This window comes from Stenella coeruleoalba (genome assembly GCF_951394435.1).
Source record: "Stenella coeruleoalba genome assembly, chromosome: 15".
NCBI classification, from domain to species: Eukaryota; Metazoa; Chordata; class Mammalia; order Artiodactyla; family Delphinidae; genus Stenella; species Stenella coeruleoalba.
This window is the reverse complement of record NC_137161.1, coordinates 49,301,907-49,318,135: the sequence shown is the minus strand read 5'-3', so window position 1 is coordinate 49,318,135 and position 16,229 is coordinate 49,301,907. Positions and strand designations below refer to the sequence as shown.

Sequence of the window (16,229 nt, the reverse complement as noted above, 5' to 3'; positions counted from 1 at the left end):
CCCGGCGCCGCTCTCCGGCCCAGCTCCCGGCGGGGCGGGGCCTCTCAGGCGGAAGTGCCCGGGGCGCCGGCGGCTGGGACCGGCCTGGACGATGGGAACCCAGGGCAGAGGCGGCGGCTGGGGCCGCAGTGGCGGCCGTGGCTGCCCGAGCGGCGGCGGGGGTGGGCGGCCGGGTACGCGGGTCGGCTAGCGCCGGGCCGAGCGCGGAGCCATGCGCCAGGCTGGGACCGGGACCGGGGGCGCGTTGGTGGCGGTGGTGCCGGTGGCTGTGCCGCTGCTGCTGCTGCTGCTGCTCGCTCGGTCCCCGCCTGCCGCCGCCGGCGACGGCCAAAAGAGCGGTGAGCGAGCGCGGACCCGCGGGCGCCATCCCGGGGGCTCGGGCTGGGGGGCGGAGGGAACAGTGGGGGGAGCGGCCGGGATTGTGAGTCACCTGGGGGCACCTGTGCGCTCACCTGGCGCGGACGTAGGGCCCAGGTCCCCACCCTGGGTTGGGGGCGCAGGGCGGCCCCTTGCGGGGCACCGAGTGTGACAGCGGGCGGTAGAAGGGACACCCGCGCCCCCTCCTCTGTCCCCGGGGCCGGGTTCAGCCAGACGGTCCCCTTGGAGCGAGTCCTCCCTTCCTTCCTGCTCCTCCTCCTCCCAACGGGTTCTGGTCGGGCACGAGCCTCGCACACCAGGACGTGGGGGTGAAGTGGCCCAGGGGGATTCTTCTGGGACCTCAAGAGCTGCGGGGGGGAGCTAAGAGCCCCTGGGAAGAAACGTTGGGCCGTGGGATTCCTGGGTCCTCATCTGGTCTGGGAGAGGGCCAGAGTTGGGAAAAAGTTGCTTAGATCCTAGAGTAGCAGCTGGGGTGGGTGTAATGCCTCCACTCCTCCCAAGGTGACCACCACCCTACTGCGGTCACTTTCAACAGCTGACCTTGCTTGTTGGAGGCTAGACTCCCAGTCGTCCTCAGGACACTAGCAGGCCAGAGTGGTTCTGAGAAATGGGCACCTCTGTGTTGTCTGGGAACTTCCACTCCCTTTGACAAAGGCCCAAGGCGGTGGCTAGAGCAGAAGGTGCTGTCCTTGGGGTTCTGCAGGATACCTGAGGATGCTGAGTAAACTGCCTGATTCCTGAGGCCTTGGGCTCTCTGGTGGCAGGCTGGTGGGGCTGGGAGGGCCCAGATACCCCACCGGGCAGTAGGCAGCTTACCCAGCACAGCCTGGGGCTGGCTCCCAGCCCATCCCCCCTTCTCTGAAATCTTGCTTCTCCAAGCTCCTGTTTCTTTGAGGGTTGTGCCTCTGGTTTCTGAGCTTGGCACAGCTTGAAATGAAAGGCAGTTTCCCCGAGATGGGCCCCTGATGAAATTGCTCCATCGGGTACAGATGAGAAAGTCATGCTTGATTTCTCCTTTCCTCCTTTTCCGGGATCAGGGCTAGGTGAGGGTCACTGGTGAAGAGTTTATGGAGATGGAAAACCTGGGGCAGCCGCTCACCTCCCAGGCCTGCTGAAGTGATCCTGATTTCTGTGTGATCCTGGCTTCTGGCGTCTCTGGGTGGGCAGGGTCTCCGCACTGTGTGCCTGTCCTGGTTTGGAGGATGTGGGACAGGGTGCCCTTACTAGGGTTCCCAGGACAGGCTCAGAGACTTTCTTTCTCCTACCCCCAGCCCTGTGTCCTTGGAGGGGGTTGTGGGCAGAGCAGGTGTGCATGTGATTGGTGCTCCCTGATATCAGAAATGTGTCTTCCACATCTGGCTCAGATGGAGAGCTGCAGAGCTGGGGGTGCAGTGCTGGAGGGGCTGTGTGGCCTGGGAGTGGGGACCACTGGGTCTTAGGGTGACCCCTCTTATCTCTCATGCACCTGCTGAAACTTCACAGCCACCAGCTGGGTTGCAGGTGTCCAGGGCTGGCAGGGGCCAGAGGACCTGGACACTCTCTGGTCAGGGGGCTGCACACTGCAGCGGGACCTCCCCTGCCTGGCCCCATCTAGAAGCTGGGTGCCTGGTGGGCTGGCTGACTGTTTCTCTAAGGTCCTGTGGTCCTGGGGTGGGGGGGGAGGGTTGCAGCAGCCTCAGGAGAAAGTTTGTATTAGCTCAGTGGCTGCTAGTCTCCTGGCACTCAGGCCACAGTTGGCAGTTGGGACTTGGTGGCCAGTAGACCTGGAAAGCCTGGAGTGTGTCCTATGTGATGCTTACCCCTGCCCAGCCCCCCATACCAGGCTCCTCCGAGCTCAGACTGGCTTTGCAAGTGGGCTGTTATCTTTTCTCAGGGTGTTTCCATGGCAGGGTCAGGAGGCTGGCAGGAAAGCCAGCTGCTCACCTGGTTCCCTTACCTGCTCACCTGGCCCACCTGGAAGGGCCCGGGCTTGCTGCTGGGGTGGTGTGAGTTGCCAGTTTCCCAGTGGGGCAGGGGGAGGTACCCAGCTCAGAGGAGAGGGAGACCACACCCTGCTGTGTCCACAATGCCTTTCTTCTTAAAGCACTTTAACATCCATTAACCATGGAGGGAGGGGCAGCCAAAGGGAGGTGCTGTCCGCCTCAGCCAACTCAGAGGAAGCTAGGACCCAGAGAGGGGAAGGGATGGTCAAGGTCACGCGGAGAACAAGGCCTGAGCTGGTGCTGGGGCCACTGGGGCCACGCTTCCTACCATGCAGCCCAGGTGCCTTGTCAGCCACCCCTGGGACACAGAGAGCACCAGAGCATGCCTGTTTTCTGGGAGGCCCTAGAGGGGGGGTCTGAGTGGGCACCCTCACCCACTCATGGGGCAGGTGGTTACACCATGGGCCCCAGACACATGCTCCAGCCGAGGTTGTGCCGGACACTCCCAGGAGGGTCCCAATCCAGGTTGGGGCCACAGGCCTCTGTGCCCAGTCCCAGCAGACCTTCAGAGCTGGTCTGGGAAAGGCTGGCATGACAAAAGGGGGCTGCAAGTGCAAACTTTTGGAGTGTGTGGGGGAGGGCAGCTGGCGAGTCACGGAGGTGGGGGCCTGGGAGCTACTGCCAGTACTGGGGCGCAGGGGAGCCCCGGGCTGGGGCCACTCTGCACGGGCTTGTGCCCACTGGAGCTGGGGGGTAGCCATTCCAGCCTAGGTCCCCTCCCCACAGGGTCTCTGCCTGCTTCCTGTCTGGGTGAGGAGGGGTGACGGCTCTGGTGCAACTGTATCCCAAATCATGGCCTGAGCAGGCGGCCAGCCTCCAGACCTGGACTCCCTGGCCTGTCCAGTGGAACCAGGATCAAGGATGCTGGAGCTAAGGAGGCTCAGAGGAGGTGGGGGAGAGTGTCCTGGCGTCCAGTGCCCAGGGCAGTTGGGGGGGTCCCACCCTGACCACTTCCTGTGCCCTTCAGACTCCATCCCTCAGCCCTGGATGTGCCAGGGCTGCAGTGGAGGGAGGGGAGGGGGGCTGTGACCAGTGTGGAGAGGAGCTGCCGTCTGAGTGGGACTCTTCCTGCTTCTAAGGTCTGAGACCGTTGGGGTGATCGGTGTTGGGTGGCTTGGGCCTTGTTGATAAGGGGTGGCTGGTGGTTGGGATGTGGAGATCTGGGGAAAGTTGGCAGAGGAATGGCTGTGGGAGACTGAGCCTGTGAGCTAGAGATCATTGGCAGAGCTGGAGGGGTTTAGAAAGATGGATGTGTGCACGTGAGTGGGAACGTGATGCCTGAGTGAAAACTTCTGAGCCCTGGGCCCTTGCCAAGGGCTGGGGGGGAGCAGTGACCTTTCCGAGGTCAGAGTGGGCATGCCAGGCATCCCAGGGGCTCCATGGCTTCCCTCGCCCCTTCTCTCTGGCCCAGGCCAGGCATGAGGGCCTCCATCTTCTCCCCAGGGGAGGGGGATCCTGGGCACCCTGGCCCGGCTGACAGCGCCTTCTCCGCAGATGCCAGGCTGGTGTCGGAGCAGTTTTCGCAGGCCCCGCAGAAGCTGGCTTTCTACAGCTGGTATGGCAGCGCCAGGCTCTTCCACTTCCGGGTACCCCCAGACACAGTGCTGCTGCGCTGGCTGCTGCAGGTGTCCAGGGGCAGTGGCCCCACCTGCACCAATGTGGAGATCACCGTGTAGGTGCCCGCCCACTGCCCCCACCCCCGCCTGAGCCGCCTGGGCGACACCTGAGCCTGCCCTGTTCTCCCTGCCTCCAGGTACTTCCGCTATGGTGCCCCTCCCGTCATCAACCCACTGGGCACCAGCTTCCCTGACAACACCTCCGTTCAGCCCTCCTTCTTCCTCAAGATGCTGCACAGCAACGCCTCCATCAACATCTCCCACCCAGCACCCGGGGACTGGTTTGTGGCCGCCCACCTGCCCCCTTCATCCCATAAGATTGAGGTGAAGGTAAGGGGGCTCCCTCCAGGGACAGGGGGTGGGCAGGACCCCACAGTGCATGAATGGCCAGTCCCTATTTTTCATCTCCCCAGGGCAGACTTTGCTCAGGGCTCTGTTGCCCAGCCCTGCCCCTCCACCCTAGGGCTCTATGGTCCAGCCCTGACACCCTTCCCCACAGGCTCTCTGGTCCAGCCTCACCTCCCCCAACCCTAGGGCTCTCTGGTCCAGCCCTGCTGCCCCCTCCTGGTTCCCCTTCTCCCCTGTGCCTACTCTCTCCTTAGGGCTTTGTTCCCACCTGTGCCTACATCTTCCAGCCTGACATGCTGGTCGTGCGAGTGGTCGAGGTCTCCATCCTGGAGCCTGACGTGCCTCTTCCACAGACCCTTCTCTCCCACCCCAGCTACCTCAAGTGAGTGGAGGTTGGGTGGAGTGGGTGGTACTGCTGTCCTCACTGTGGGTGAAAGAGCAGTGGGTCTGTGTCTCTGGGTCGTGCTAAGAAGTGGGGGCTAGGTGTCTCGCGCCCTTTGGCTACCACTCTGAGGGTGAAGTATATGGGGAGGTTGGTTGAAGCTGCAGAGCCCAAGTGAGGCCGTATCCCTTTGGCTGCAGGGTCTTCGTCCCCGAGTACACCCAGGAGCTGCGGCTGGAGCTGCAGGGCTGTGCGTCCAATGGGAGCCTGGGCTGCCCTGTGCGCCTCACCGTGGGCTTGGCCACCCTGCCTGGAAACTTCCAGAAGGTGCTCACCTGCAGCGGCCCCACCCAGGCCTGCCACCTGCTGCTGCCCTCACCACCCTGGGACCGGTGGCTGCAAGTGACGGCCAAGAGCCTTGCCGGGCCCCGGGTGTCCGTGGCTTTCAGTGCTGTGGCTGCCCTCACAGGTGGGCTGAGCGGGGAGATGGCTCTACCCCCTGCCTTCCGCCCTCAGGCCTTCCTCCAGCTGAGCCCCTTGTGATCCTGACAGCCTGCAGGCCGTGGAGTGTGAACTTCCAGCACCTTCTGCAGAGCAGCCCAAACCAAAGCAGCAACGCCTCCACTGGTCTGCTGCCCCCGACCCCCAGCTACCAGGACCTGGACCGGAGGGGCAGGGTGGGCGGCGGCTCCTTCTGCCTCAGGAGCTTCCCCGTCCTGCGGGAAGACGTGGACGTGGTATCTGTGCGCTTCCAGCCCCTGGACAGGGTCTCGGTGCTCGTGCAGTCGGACATGCCCTCGGTGATGCGGCTGAACCTCAACACAGGCATGGACAGCGGGGGCTCCCTCACCATCTCCATGCGGGTCAACAAGGTACCTTGGTTCAAGAGCTCCTAGAGGCCCGGCTCGGATCAGGGCTCAGGGCCCAGGGCTCAGACCTGCCTGGGGGGAGTGATGCTGCTCAGGCCTCCCTGTGCCGACTTTGGCACGGAGACGGGATTGGGGTGGCCTTTCGGGCAACAAAGTGAGCCCAGCACGCCTTGGGCCAGAACAGGCACCATCTGAGAAACAGAAGGCCTGTTCTGCGGGGCAGCAGGTCCCCGTCGGCAGGCCCAGGGCTGCAGGTAGGGTCAGAAGCTGGGTGCCGCAGGCTTGGGGAGGAAGGGTCCTGGTAGGCCCTGAGCCAGCGGGGGCCACAGAGAACAGCACCCAGCACCAGGGGTGAACTTGAGGTGGAGGCCAGGGCCTGACCCTGAATGGCCTCCTTTCCAGACTGCGATTGCCAACACCTCAGTGGTAGCCTGTGTGACTGCTGCCTCACCCTTGCTCAGCTTCAACGCTTCGCTCAGCTGCACCACAGGTATAGGTGGCATCCGGCCCAGGGACCAGCAGGCCCTCTGGCTCCCTATGACCAGGCCTTCCTCCTCCCCTGCAGCCTTCTTCCAGGGCCACCCCCTGTCTCTGAGTGCCTCTTCTCCCACGGCCAACCTCATCATCCCCTACCCAGAGACAGACAACTGGTACCTCTCCCTGCAGCTCATGTGCCCTGAGAGACCTGAGTAAGTAAACTTGAGGGCAGCCGGCCACATGGTTGCGCTCGGGACCATGGACAGGGCTGCCCGCATCCCAGTTTGGGACTGACCCAACTTCCTGCAAGCCGTGCAGGGTCAGTTGACTTCTGGGAGTTCTAAAGGGTTCCCCACCTCCACCTGGCCACTCTTCCTGTGGCAGCTCTGAGAGTCCGGACACAAGCAGGGGGACTGGTCCAGGACACAGCCCCAGACAGGCTGGTACTCGGGCAGCGGGAAGAAGAGGGGCATCTTGGCCTCGCAGAGCTTGTGGCTGCTGTCCTCCAGGGCTCGGAGCTCGGGGGCCTCAACTCTGGATTCATGTGTCCAAGACCCTGCTGGGAGCACTGGTGGGGGACTGACCGGCAGACCTCAGCAGCCAGCCTTCCTATGGCCCCTTCCTCGCAGGGAGTGTGAGCAGGCCTCGGTCCTCGTGGAGACCACCTTGAACTTGGTGCCCTGCTTGAATGACTGTGGACCCTACGGCCAGTGCCTCCTGCTGCGCAGACATGGCTACCTGTATGCGGGCTGCAGCTGCAAGGCAGGTGAGGGACAGTCCTGATGTCTCCCCCCACTCGTGCCCTTGGCCTCCCAGCCCTGTGCCTTCCTCTGGGAGCCCATCCCAGCTCTGCCCCCGAAGAGCAAGGACAGATGCCCCCTTCCCACCCCTACCGTGCCCCCGTGCGGACACAGAGAGGCACCTCCAGAGATGGTACTGCCTTCTGATCTTGGCCTCCCCTGCCCACACCTGCCCCCACCTACCCACACTGGCATCCACCTACCCACATGTGCCCCACACCTACCCACACCTGTCCCGGCCTGCTCAGGGGTGAGGAAGGGGCTTCTCTGCAGGGCCCTGGGTGAGGGGCGGGCCCTGAGGTTCCAAAGTGCCCCCTGCCAAGCCTGCCCGACTTGCCCGGCTTCAGACCCCCTGCGTTGCCTTGGCCCACAGGCTGGCGTGGGTGGAGCTGCACAGACAACAGCACAGCCCAGACGGCGGCCCAGCAGAAGGCGGCCGCCCTCTTGCTTACCCTGAGCAACCTCGTGTTCCTGGCCCCCATCGCCATCTCCGTGCACCGCTCCCTCCTGGTGGAGGCCTCCGTCTACGCCTACACCATGTTCTTCTCCACGGTAGGCCTGCTTGCTCCCCTGGGGGTGGTAGGGGGACCTGGGCTGCTGCTCACCGCCCGGCCCCACAGTTCTACCATGCCTGCGACCAGCCGGGTGAAGCGGTGCTGTGCATCCTCAACTATGACACACTGCAGTACTGCGACTTCCTGGGCTCTGGAGTGTCCATCTGGGTCACCGTCCTCTGCATGGCCCGGCTGAAGGCTGCCCTGAAATACGTGAGCGATTTCCTGATACCCGGGGTCTGGGCTCTGGGTGGGTGGAAGCCCTTGTGCACAGCGTGTCGAGGGAGACACCAGAAAGGGGGTTTGGCCGCTGCCCTTCAAAACCTCTTGTACTGACCAGTCGCCTGCTGGAAGAGGCTGCCTCCAGTTTTGAAGGGACTGTGTCAGCTGCTCGGCGGATGCCAGGAAAGGAAGGTGGTGGGCAGGGTTGGGCGAGGCCTGTTTCTCTCCCAGGGCCCCATTCAGAGAGGAGGTCTGGAGACCCAACCCTGGACCAGACCTCCCTGAGAAGCACCCAGCTGTGCTCCTGGAGTCCCTGGTGCTGAGGACACTTCAGGGACTTTTCTGCTGTAGCTGGGCTTGGCTGATGGAGATGCGTGCCCTGGTGCCCTGCCTGCCCAAGTTTGTGCCCCAGAAATTCACCTGTGGGGAATTACCTCTCAGTCCAGTGGTTAAGACTCCGTGCTTTCACTGCTGAGGGCGGCGTGGGTTCAATCCCTGGTCAGGGAACTAAGATCCCACAAGCTGTGCAGCGCGGCCAAAACAGAACACATTAGAAATCCACCTGTAGATGGACCCTTGGGACTGATGGATCCCAGCAATACAGGAGCTGGAGGAGGGGCACCTCCCTCCCAGCCAGCAGAGCAGGGCAGGGTGTGCCAGTTGCTCCAAGGGGACTGGCAGAGGTGCTGGGGGGCAGTAGGGACAGTGGGATGACCAGCAGGCCCAAACCACCTGCTCCTGCTGGACCTTGTGCCATTAAAGACAAACCAGGCCTAGGGCTCCTGTGACCCTGCCATCGTCCTTGTGTTTTGCCCAGGTTCTGTTTCTCCTGGGCGCTCTGGTCTTCGCCATGTCCTTGCAGCTGGACCGCAGGGCCGCCTGGAACACAATGGGGCCTTGCCTCTTTGCCATTGTGGTCATGGTCACCATGTGGGTAAGGAACTAGGGCAGGCCTGGGGTCCTGCCCAGGCTCCCTCTCCTGGTAATTGGGGTAAAAGAGCATGGGCTCTCCATACACCCTTACTCTGGGAGGAGAGAGCATGGTCCCTCATTTTGGCCATGTTCTCAGTCCTGGGTCTGAGTCCTCCAGATCTGCTGAGGGCTGCCAGTGGCACCCACAGGGGCTCAGTGTGGCTTCATGCCCAGGGCCTGGGCCTGAGGAACCCATAGATCTTTGTGCCCTTGAACCCCTCCAAGCAGCCCATACTCCCAGACCAGGGCAGGCCCCTGGGAGCTGTGGCTGCAGCCCCTGTGCCAACACTCGTGCGGTGGTTTTCTCCAGGTGTACCGCTGCGGGCGCCGGCGCCACTGCTACCCCCCCTCCTGGCAACGCTGGGTCTTCTACCTCCTGCCCGGCATCTCCATGGCCGCTGTGGCCATCACCATCTACACTTCCATGATGACCAGCGACAACTATTACTATACCCACAGCATCTGGCACATGCTGCTGGCAGGGAGCGCAGCCTTCTTGCTGCCACCACGTGAACAGCACACCAAGCCCTGGGCCTGCTCCCAGAAGCTCACCTGCCACTATGAGATCTGCAAGAACCACCGGGACGAGCTGTACACAGTGACATGACACAGCCAGCTTGGGGACGTCTGCAGCTTTGATGATCTCTCTAGCCAGGGGCAGGACCAAAGGAGAGGGACCCTGTCCAGATCCATTTCCAACTGAATAAAATTGCCCTGAGCACTCTTTTGCTTTCTCCTCCTGAGGAGAGGACCACACCCCCAACTCCCTTGTGCCCACTGGCTGCCAGCTGACTCGGTCACTCTGCAGGTCCCAGCTGGTATCTGCAGTGGCCCCTGGGGCCTGGGCCTGGCTGCCTGGAGACCACAGGTACCATGTGGGGTCAGGTTCTGAGTTCTTCTGGCCTGGGGATGGTTGGAGGGAGATATAGTGTAAGAGTCCCCCATTGCCCTATTCCCCTGTGAGGCTGTGGTATGAGAGACCCAGGTGGGCCGAGGAGGCCTGAGCCCACCTCCCATGGGCCCCTGCCCCATAGGCTGGGAGCTATGCCATCCCTGGCTCATTGACACTTTGTGCCCCTGAATGCCAGCCTGCCACGGGCATGGGGATGCCCCCTGCTAATACATTTGCCATGTGAAGGAGTGACCACATTTACCAGGGAGCTGATGTCACTGGGGTGTCCGTAAGGGCCAGCTGCCATGGGTAGCATGGGGGAGGCTGACTTCTGGCTGTCCAGCCCTCCCCCTTCACTCCCTTTGGCTCTCAGTTTTGGAGCTGCAGGCCCCTGAGATGAGGTTCCTGGGGAGGGGGCTGCCAAGCTGCTCTGGGAGTGCTGGGCCTGCAGGACACACCTTGTCCCATCTTTGTGTCCCACTGACCCCTGGGTTCCTGGGCCCTGTCTAGGGAGCATCTCCTTGAGTTACTCCCAGGAGAGAAGGTGATGGCTGCCGCCCCCCACTGGCCCAACCACACGTTTTGGGAGGGGGCTCCTGGAGGCCTGGCCCTGCCTTTCTCCTTCCTCTGTGGTGGAAGCACGGTAAGGGCTGCTGACTGCCCCAGGAGCAGTGCCCTGCCCCTCCCTAAGGGGCTGCTGTCTGTGTGAGGGTGCTGGACAGGGCTGCTGAGCCCAGGGTGGGGGGCACGCACTCTCCCATCTTTTGGCCCTGGCGTCTTCCCTTCTGAGTCCTGTCCAGGCTGCGGCCTCCCTGGAGGCTTCCCGCACCCCCAGTCACCCAGCACTTGGCCACTGGAGCATTCTCTAGGCTTGTAAAGCGGAAATATTTATATACAGTATTTTGGGGAGGAATTTTTTCAAGACATTTAAGACGTATTTTTCTGTAGCTCTGATTGCACTGTGATTGGTGAATTTAATATTCTACATGATGTTTCACGGCAAAAGAGTTTTTACATTGTTTTCTGCGCTTCCTCCGGGAGGAGGGGAGGTGGGACCGAGAATGACAAGTCCCTGCTCCCGGGAAATGGGCCCACACTTGCTGACGGTGCCTGCAGCTGCCGCCGTTTCCGCAGCGAGTTTTCCACGGTCCCTAAAGACGTGAAAGGGGGCGGGACGAGGTGGGTGTAGACCGACCGGCTTTGCAGCCAGTCAGCGGCGAGTGGAGGGCAAGGTGCCCCGACACAATTTCCGGTTCCGCCGGGGAGCGGGACTCGGTTAGGTAGGTGGTGGCCCGGCGGTGGAGTTGGGGACTTGCGGTGGTTGGGCCGCCCGGGGTTACGCGGCTGGGGTCGGGGCCGCGCGGGGGCTCGGGGTCGGGGTTGGGGCCGCGCGGGGGGCCGGGCGCGGGGGGCACGGAGGCGGAGCCGGGGGTCGGGATGGGGCTGGGGGCCGGGGGCGGGAGTCGGGGAGGGGTCGGGCCGCTTGGAGTTACGTCGCTGGGCTCGGGGCCGCGCGGGGCCATGGGGCAGGGGTCGAGGCGGCGCGTGAGGGTAGGAATGGGGCGGGGCGCCGGGGGCTGGAGTCGGGGGTGGGGGTCGGGACCCGCGTCCGGCCGGGCGCGCGTGACGGTGGTCCCTGCCTCCTGCCAGGCTCGCCGCGATGCCCCTGCACAAGGTCCCAGTCGGCCTGTGGAAGCAGCTCCGGCTGCGGGAGGGCATCTACTCCCGCCTGCCCCAGCACTACCTGCGTTCCCTGGAGGAGGCGCGGACGCCCACTCCCGTTCACTACAGGCCACACGGGGTCAAAATCAAGATCAACCCCAAGAACGGGCAGCGGGAGCGCGTGGAGGACGTGCCCATTCCCGTTCACTATCCCCCGGAGTCCCAGCTGGGGCTCTGGGGCGGCGAGGGCTGGGTGCAGGGTCACAGATACATCAACAACGACAAGGTGGGTGAGCAGGACGGGCTTGAGCGGTACTTCCTGTGCCTCGCTGCCTTGCTCCGGGCTCTGGAAGTACCTGGACAGTGAAAGGGACCCCCACCCCTCGGGGAGAGGGAGCTTATAGTCTGGTGGAGACACAGCTCCATCTGAAGAGTGTCCTCAGGAGTAAAAAGTCACAGTTCTGGCAGCCAGATTAAGTGTATAGATGAGGAGCCCTGAGTGGGGAGAAGAGATGGAGAATGAGGATTAAGGTCACCTGTCAGCTTGACCGCCATACTTTCCCTACTTTTTGTGACACCTACAGGGCTGGCATTTGGGAAGGCTGAGAGGCTCACCTGGGAGCAGGTCTCCTGAGTCTGCTCCCTGAGCTGTGTTGCCTCTGGTGGGGAGGCAGGGGGGAGGAGGGGGCTTATGTCTTTGAGACCTCCTAGGCTAGAGTCTCCCTTTGCTTTTGGCCCCTTGGTCCCTGGTTTGGGATATGATGACCTGTGGACCGTGGAGTTATGGTTGTGTGTGCGGTGTGTCTGGAATAAACACCAGCAACTTGGGCAGGGTCTGGGGAGAAGCTGACCTCTGGGTGGGCAACTGGGTCCCCAGGTGGGGACTGGTTCGTGCAACTCCACATGCCCAGTCTCCCCACTCTAGTGTGTGGGGAGAAGCAGCAACGCTCACCAAGATTCTTGCCCCCTCAGCTCTCCAAGAGGGTGAAGAAGGTGTGGAAGCCGCAGCTGTTCCAGCGTGAGCTTTACAGTGAGATCCTGGATACCAGGTTCACCGTGACCGTGACCATGCGCACCCTGGACCTCATCGACGAGGCCTACGGGTTTGACTTCTACATTCTCAAGGCAAGCAGATCTGCACCATGCTGGGGTTCCTTGTGAGATGTAAATGAGACCATGTCCCTTTCTGGGCAGCCCCAGTGGGAGGTCATCACTGTGGACGGCCATCTTGCCCATGTGGCCAAGGAAGCACAGCTGTCTCCTTCTCTGCTCTTAGACCTTCCTCGCTTCTGGTCTGGGTGCTGGGGCTGCCCACCTGGCCTAAAGTGCTCCACCAGGCTGGCCTGGGGGCTGCCAGCTGCTGGGGAGGAAGCTGGAAGGGCCGGCTGGTGGGGTGGGCAGGGCCCTGCCCACAGCACCTGGCCCCATGCAGAGACTCTTGCCAGACCCCGAAAGAGGACCTGTGCTCCAAGTTTGGGATGGACCTGAAGCGAGGGATGCTGCTGCGGCTCGCCCGACAGGACCCCCAGCTGCACCCAGATGACCCCAACAGGAGGGCGGCCATCTACGACAAGTACAAGGTCAGGGCTCCAGCCTTTACTTACTGCTCCTCGTGGGCCCCCTGGCCGGCTGCCTGACCCTGACCTCACCCACAAGCCCATCTCTATCTGCCCAGGCGTTTGTCATCCCGGAGGCGGAAGCCGAGTGGGTTGGCCTGACGCTGGACGAGGCCGTGGAGAAGCAGAGGCTCCTGGAAGAGAAGGTGAGCGTGTGTGGGCACCAGCTGCCCTGCCCTCTCAGGAGTGGGCACAGCTGCCAAGCAGCAGCCCCTGGGGTGCGTTGACAGGGGCACTGGGTGGGCTTGGGAAGGCACTGCTGCCCAGCGGGAGCCATGGGCTGTGGTCTCCGCGTGGCCCACTCCCTCCCCTCCAGGTCCTGACTCTCTCCTGCCCCCGCTGGCTGGTTTCGTGGATGGGAAGATGGATAAGAGCTGGATGCTTGGCACCATCGATTTCTGTGGCCACCTAGTATTCCCCAGGGTCTGCCCAGTACTGCACTGATGCCTTTTGTGTCTGTCCCCTAGAGGAGCCTGGAGCGTGTGATAGCTGCCAGGACAGGGGGCCTGTCGCAGCTGCTGCCCCTTCTCTCTGCCCGGAGTCTCTGCAGCCAAGGGCCCTGCAGCCCCTCTCCCACGAACAGAGCACTGTCCTCTGGGCTGGGGGCTAGCGGATGGCAAGTAGCCTTGCTTGACCCCGTGGCCAAGCCGGAGGGGCCTGGTCCTCTCATGCTCGATTCCTCTCGGTGTTTGGTCAGGAGCTGGATCCCCACCCTCCCCAGAGCGCCTCACTGTGACCTGCCTTGTCTCCCTAGGACCCCGTTCCTCTGTTCAAGGTCTACGTGGAAGAGCTGATCGAGCAGCTTCAGCAGCAAGCGCTATCTGAGCCAGCAGTGATGCAGAAGAGAGCCAGCAGGACGTAGCCGCAATGGGACCTGGACCTGGCAGCCAGGCTCAGCACCCCGCCCCCTTTGGCACCGTGGACAGAGCCTGGGGTGGTGGTGAGGGCCACCCATGGTCGTGTGTGCTGGCCGTGCAGCTCCCGGGTGGGGTGGGCTTTGTGGAGGCCCCAGGAGGTCTCTTGTCCCAGGATCCCCAGAGGCCTGGGGCCCTCTCGCTGCGTCTGTCCCCCCCGCCCCGCAGTGGAGGCCCTGCCAAGGCAGGTCACCACCCTCGGGGGACAGTGTGAGTAAAGTCTGAGCTGGGCTGTGTGTGTGCTGCTTTGCTTAGAGGATCAGACTCACCCCATGCCTCAGAGACCCAGGACGCAGCTGAGGTGGGTGGTGGTCCCTAGGTGTGTAAGGTTTTGGTGCTTTTCTCTTCTCTGGGAGAACCCAGCATTGTGGGAGGCATCCTAGGATAGAGTAGGACTGTGCTCGCTCCTGCTCAAGGCACATTGCCTGGAATGTTCTCCAGAGCAGAGACCTGGTGCTATGCTCTGGCTCTGGGAGTGGCTGTATGGTGTCCACACCAGCACTGCCTTTGGGGTGGCAAGCACCACCCCCCCAGCTCTGGGAGGTGCAGGGGCCCCAGAAGGTGCTGCTGGTGCCAGTGTCTCGCAGGGAAGGCCTTGAGTCTGGAGCTTCTGTTAGCACCTCCCTGTCACGGTCCAAAAGGAGACAGAAGCGACATGGCCTGCGGGGCCTGTGACACAGATGTTCCCTCTTCAGCTGACCCAGATCTGAACTTGGGTGGGGATGTGGCCCCCAGTGGGAGACTGGACCAGGCACCTGAGGCCTTTCCTGCTCTGAGATTTGGGGGTGGCATGACCCTCTTTGCTGACCCTACCTGGAAGTCCTGAGCACTGAGACCCATTTGGGTCTCTTTGGGAGGACACAGGTGGGTTCCTCTGACCTGGTCCTGGCAACTGACTGAGGGGCACCAGGCTCCCCTGAGGGAGCCTTGGAAGTGCTGCCACCTGGGCTGTGTTTATGGGGCGGGAGGCCATAGGGAGCATGCAGCTGGCCAGTGGGCACGGCTGCAGGAGGGCCCTGGAGGCTCCATGGCTTGTAAGGATGTCATCCAGGATTGGGGGCTGCCTCTGGGTCAGAGCCCTGGGGGGAATGCCCCAGAGGTCACCAGTCCCAGTCTCCTCCGGGGACGCCTTGAGACCCCACGTGTCCTCATCTCTGTTCTGTGACCCTTTTAATTTTTTAAGAATTTTACCAAAAGCTGATGATGCCCAGCTCACGCCTGGCCCGGCTCTGTGGGCTGGCAACGCCCAGCCCAGTTGTCTGAACCACACAGACTGCTGGTGCTCTGGGTGGGCCAGTCTCCCCAGCTTCCACCTCCTGGTTCCCTCCCACATTCAGGATCCCCTTTCTGTGCCCCGCCCCCCTTCCCCCAACCCCCACCCCCAGTCTGTGGCCTGGGTACCCCTGCAATGCATACCCAGAACATCCCAGTTCACTGATATTGACTCAGGTACCCCTCCCTTGCCTGCTCCTTCCCGCCCCAACTAAGACCACAGGCTGAGGGGGTACCTGTGCCATTCCTGGAGCCTCGAGGGAACTGAGGGACCTGGCGCTGGCATAGGGCTTGTGGCCTGAGCAGGGTGGGGGCTGGGCCAGGTGTGAGCAGTACGGGGGAGGGGAGAGGTGGATGGAGGGTGGAATTGGCCTCCCTGTCAGCACTGGTGGGCCCAGGCTGGCTTCTGCTGGCTCCTGGGAGGAGCTTGGCATGCCCTTAGCAGGTCACTTGCCCCCTGCATAGCCTGAGGCTGGACTGAGGTGGGGGTCTGAGTGTGGTCCTGGCCCCAGAACTAAAACATGAGCATTTTTCTGGTGGTGCAGCATCAGTTTCATCAAATTCTCACAAAAATCCTTGACTCAGGAAAGGTTCAGAAGCCCTCACTGAGTGACAAACTCACTCCCCAGCCCCAAGAAAACAATAACCCAGACCTTCCGGTTTCGTCTGGGAGGTGGGAGTGGGGAGAGGACACAAGGGCTGCACTCATCCACAAGCATGGAGCCAGGAGCTGAGCTGCCCATCAGCCACACATCCTTGCCCTCCACGTGTCCCACCCTCCCGGCCCTGGTCAGGCGGAGGCCCCTGAGCTGCCTTCATTTCCGTCAACCACACCTCTCAACCACAGCCCCTTTGTTGCTCTGTCAGAGCTCCAGTTCTGCCCTGGCTGAGGCCCTGCAGCCCATCGGAACCCTGGGTTGGTGCAGTGCAGGGGGTTGTGCTGATCAAGGTCAAACCTATGGAAGCATGAGCTGCCCTGCACTGACCCATGGCAGCAAACAGGCCATGCCGCTGTCTGTACCAGCTGGGTCGACCCTCCTGTGTGTTTCTATGACAACAGCTCAACCAGTCAGCTTCCATGCTGGGCTGTGGACAGGAGGGTGAAGCATCACTATGGCTATGGACTGGGGACGGGCCCTCGGGACCAGCACTGGAGGCCTTGACAGTAGCATGGCCGTCAACACCGTGATGTGTCAAGGCCCTGTTGTGTCCACTGCCTGATTCCACTGTCCCTGTGTCCCAGGGCAGGCAAAAGGACCAACCCTACCTAGAG

At 62.5% G+C, this 16,229-nt stretch overlaps 2 protein-coding genes across 6 annotated transcripts; both read left to right on the top strand.

Moving 5' to 3' along the window:
• Nucleotides 1-94: 94 nt before the first annotated feature.
• PGAP6 (post-GPI attachment to proteins 6) lies at nt 95-9,315 on the top strand. Of its 4 annotated transcripts, XM_079946321.1 has the most exons (13): nt 95-338; nt 3,855-4,032; nt 4,114-4,306; nt 4,579-4,706; nt 4,907-5,175; nt 5,259-5,578; nt 5,978-6,065; nt 6,141-6,264; nt 6,682-6,818; nt 7,226-7,404; nt 7,473-7,619; nt 8,446-8,562; nt 8,911-9,315. In XM_079946321.1, exons 1-13 carry the CDS (start codon nt 212-214, stop codon nt 9,205-9,207), a joined length of 2,304 nt encoding a protein of 767 aa, XP_079802447.1. In that variant the 5' UTR covers nt 95-211; the 3' UTR covers nt 9,208-9,315. The 4 variants fall into 4 exon arrangements, with proteins under 4 accessions (XP_079802447.1, XP_079802446.1, XP_079802445.1 ...); XM_079946320.1 differs by having other exon boundaries at nt 4,612-4,706; nt 5,978-6,264; XM_079946319.1 differs by having other exon boundaries at nt 5,978-6,264.
• Nucleotides 9,316-10,711: 1,396 nt separating this feature from the next.
• On the top strand, nt 10,712-14,637 carry MRPL28 (mitochondrial ribosomal protein L28). 2 transcript variants are annotated; one of them, XM_079946323.1, is made up of 6 exons: nt 10,712-10,772; nt 11,143-11,440; nt 12,127-12,279; nt 12,600-12,734; nt 12,830-12,916; nt 13,525-14,637. In XM_079946323.1, the coding sequence occupies exons 2-6, from the start codon at nt 11,153-11,155 to the stop codon at nt 13,630-13,632; spliced, it is 771 nt and encodes a 256-aa protein (XP_079802449.1). In that variant the 5' UTR covers nt 10,712-10,772; nt 11,143-11,152; the 3' UTR covers nt 13,633-14,637. The 2 variants fall into 2 exon arrangements, with proteins under 2 accessions (XP_079802449.1, XP_079802450.1); XM_079946324.1 differs by lacking the exon at nt 10,712-10,772 and adding an exon at nt 10,791-10,812.
• Nucleotides 14,638-16,229: the final 1,592 nt, after the last annotated feature.